Source organism: Alosa pseudoharengus, unplaced genomic scaffold (assembly GCF_046254945.1).
Source record: "Alosa pseudoharengus isolate Yale_2024_CS ecotype anadromous, Long Island Sound unplaced genomic scaffold, YU_APseudo_1.1 YU_APseudo_1.1_scf_2, whole genome shotgun sequence".
Classification (NCBI taxonomy): domain Eukaryota; kingdom Metazoa; phylum Chordata; class Actinopteri; order Clupeiformes; family Clupeidae; genus Alosa; species Alosa pseudoharengus.
The window spans coordinates 59,397,190-59,400,371 of record NW_027468663.1 but is presented as its reverse complement, the minus strand read 5'-3'; the positions used below and the strand labels follow the sequence as shown (position 1 = coordinate 59,400,371).

Sequence of the window (3,182 nt, the reverse complement as noted above, 5' to 3'; positions counted from 1 at the left end):
AGCTGAACTAAACCTCGCTTGAATAAACGAGGCCAAGATGCCGCTAACTTGAGTTAATGGAACGGCTTCAGCCCCAAGTGAAAGTCTACGCTAGTTCAAGCCAGGCTATTTCTGTTAAGCGCTGCCTTCATTAGCGAGGTTGATGGAATATCACCCTGGTTAGCATAACTACTAAAAATTATTTGCTAGGTTAGCTAAGTCACATGGTTAGCAGGCTAGTTAGCATAACTACTAAAAATGATAAGCTAGGTTAGCTTAGCATGTTAACATAGTTAACATTGTTAGCATAACTGCTAAATATGAATAGCTAAGTCACATGTGATATTTTATGTGATATTTTACCTCATATTTTTGCATTTTCATGCACTGTATTTCCTTCAGGAAATGCTTTTCTAGTTTAGCATGATGCATTACTGATGTGATCTTTATTTAGCATGATACATTACTGATGTGATGTTTATTTAGCATGATGCATTACTGATGTGATCTATATTTAGCATGATGCATTACTGATGTATTCTTTTATCCAAGGCGACTGTAAATATTATATTATTGGCCACACACACACGTTCATTATTGGCCACACACACACACGCTCATTATTGGCCACACACACATGTTCATTATTGGCCATACACACACACACACGTTCATTATTGGCCATACACACACACACACACGCTCATTATGTAAATATGTTATTGGCCATACACACATGTTCATTATGTAAGGAGCCAGTGTTGATTAAGCAGAACCATGATCCGTCTAAAAACATAATATATCTCCATTCACAGTAATACAACACCACCCATTTCATGTACACATACACACACACACACACACACACACACACACGCATATAAGCAAGAACAGCTTGAATGATGCAAGAAGCAGAGCTTTAATGCAGGTCACCCATCCAGCCTTCCGTCTCTGCATTCCAACCCTGCTGGCTACACACACCACTAAACAATCCCACATTATACATTATACAGGACAGGAGGGCTGTACAACACATATAAACAATCCCACATTATACGACAGGAGAGGATGACTGTACAACACGAAGGCTTAAAAATATAGATACTCTTTTCATAATCTCAACCATTTCTGTACAAGTGTTTTAAAATATTTACAGGGACACAAACATTTCATAGAGAAGTCCAGGACACCAGGAAGTGGAAGTGCTGAGAGGGGCGGGGCTTATCCAATGAGGGCGGGGTTATGGAGCAGGACCACCAGCGCACAGCCAGCTGAGGGTGACGTCGAACCCGTCCCGAATACACCAACGCCACCCCAACCCCAACGCCAGTGCCGCTCAGCCAGACAGAGGCCAGGGCGGAGAAGCAGCGTTGCCATGGAGATGAGATGATGGGATGGTCTCTAGCGTCGGGCCGCAGCGTTGCCATGGAGATGAGATGATGGGATGGTCTCTAGCGTCGGGCCGCAGGGCCAGCAAGGAGGCCCAGGATGGATGAGAGACACTGAAGCTTCTCCTTCACCACCTCCGGCAGCTTCTCATTCTCCTGATACCTGAAACACACACACACACACACACACACACACACACACACACACGGGTTAGGCACACACACGGCAGCTTCTCATTCTCCTGGTACCTGAAACACACACACACACACACACACACACACGGGTTAGGCACACACACGGCAGCTTCTCATTCTCCTGGTACCTGAAAAACACACACACACACACACAGGTTAGGCACACACACGGCAGCTTCTCATTCTCCTGGTACCTGAAACCCATTTTCATATAAAGGGGAAATTCTGCCATTTTTAGTCCCAAAATCGTTTTCCTTAGGGTCACCCCGAAGCATAAAACCCGACAAAAATGGCCAAGCCGGAGCCCAGCCCTGGCTGCCAGTGCTTCGAAATTAGCTATAACGCAAGCTATGGGGGCAAGCGATTTTCGGCCAGCGAAATTTCGGGGGCGTAACGGCCAAACCGCAAACCTTTTAACTGCAGTGTCTAGCCAGTGGTGGCAAGCGAGCTAATTAGGCTAATCAGCTAATTCAAATGTTTAAGTACTTAATGAAGATATCCTGGGGTCTCTATGCCTCGACTAAGTCATGTTGCCTATAAACAACAATTCATGTTCATAGAAACAACAAGGTCAATAAGACATAATATATTTCATAACTGTGTTGCAGCATGTAGCCTAGCTGTCTAGCTAGGTTTACAATGCAATCCAATGTCCGAACATACTAGCAGTTCGCCTGTCAGCTACCTAAAAAGATCGAGTGCTTAAACTAACATATATAGAGGTCTATTTAGTGGTGTATGTGCTCTGACTAAGTTTGTGTGGCATATAAACCGCAATTCGTGTTGATACAAGTGCCAATGTTCGTGTAGAAACATTTTAATCACATACAAATTTTCGTGTTACAGCTCAGGAAGTCTCCGCCATCTTGGTCAGACTTTTTTGTAACTCCCGCATCCAAACACAAACACGCGGACCTGATTGGTTCTCGAATGGTCCTCATTTAAATAAAGTTAAACTTTCGCCAACTTTGTTTCGCCTGCCTCGGCGATTCGCTCTCATTTCGCCCAACTAGGGAGAATTTCGTCTCCATTCAACGTCAATGAGAGCGACACGAAATTTCGGTGTGTGGAAATCTTTTTTCTCTTTCTCCTCTCCTACATCTTTTCATTAATTATCTTTTATTGGTTCTCTGCTTCAGTTGCCAAAGCAGCGCTGGTTGAAACCACTGGTTCATAGCTGGATATCTAATATATAAGATAGCCCCGCTGTTTAGTTTCCCCACGAGTTTTCTAAGTTTACAACTTTAAATGTAGGCTAGCCGAGAGGCTTCTTCTCTGAGTCTTGGAAAATATGTTTCATAATCCATTAGGACTGGAGGAGCAAACAATCTGTTATCCCCACGTTTGCCTAATGTGATCCTCACGTCGCGTTTGCCTAATGTTATCCTCGTGTTTGCCTAACGTTATCCTCGTGTTTGCCTAACGTTATCCTCGTGTTTGCCTAATGTGATCCTCGCGTTTGCCTAACGTTATCCTCATGTTTGCCTAACGTTATCCTCGTGTTTGCCTAACGTTATCCTCGTGTTTGCCTAATGTGATCCTCGCGTTTGCCTAACGTTATCCTCATGCACTAATAGACAACCTGTAATGTGCTGATAAAAAACAAGCGTGTTCGAACGT

At 43.8% G+C, this 3,182-nt stretch overlaps 1 protein-coding gene across 1 annotated transcript in view; it reads right to left on the bottom strand.

The window, feature by feature from the left end:
- Positions 1-868: 868 nt before the first annotated feature.
- Positions 869-3,182, bottom strand: part of plk4 (polo-like kinase 4 (Drosophila)) — a 25,437-nt gene continuing 23,123 nt past the window's right edge. Inside the window, exon 17 of the mRNA XM_076295692.1 lies at positions 869-1,530. Coding sequence (XP_076151807.1) covers positions 1,431-1,530 — 100 coding nt within the window. The 3' untranslated portion in view covers positions 869-1,430. The remainder of the gene's footprint in view (positions 1,531-3,182) is intronic.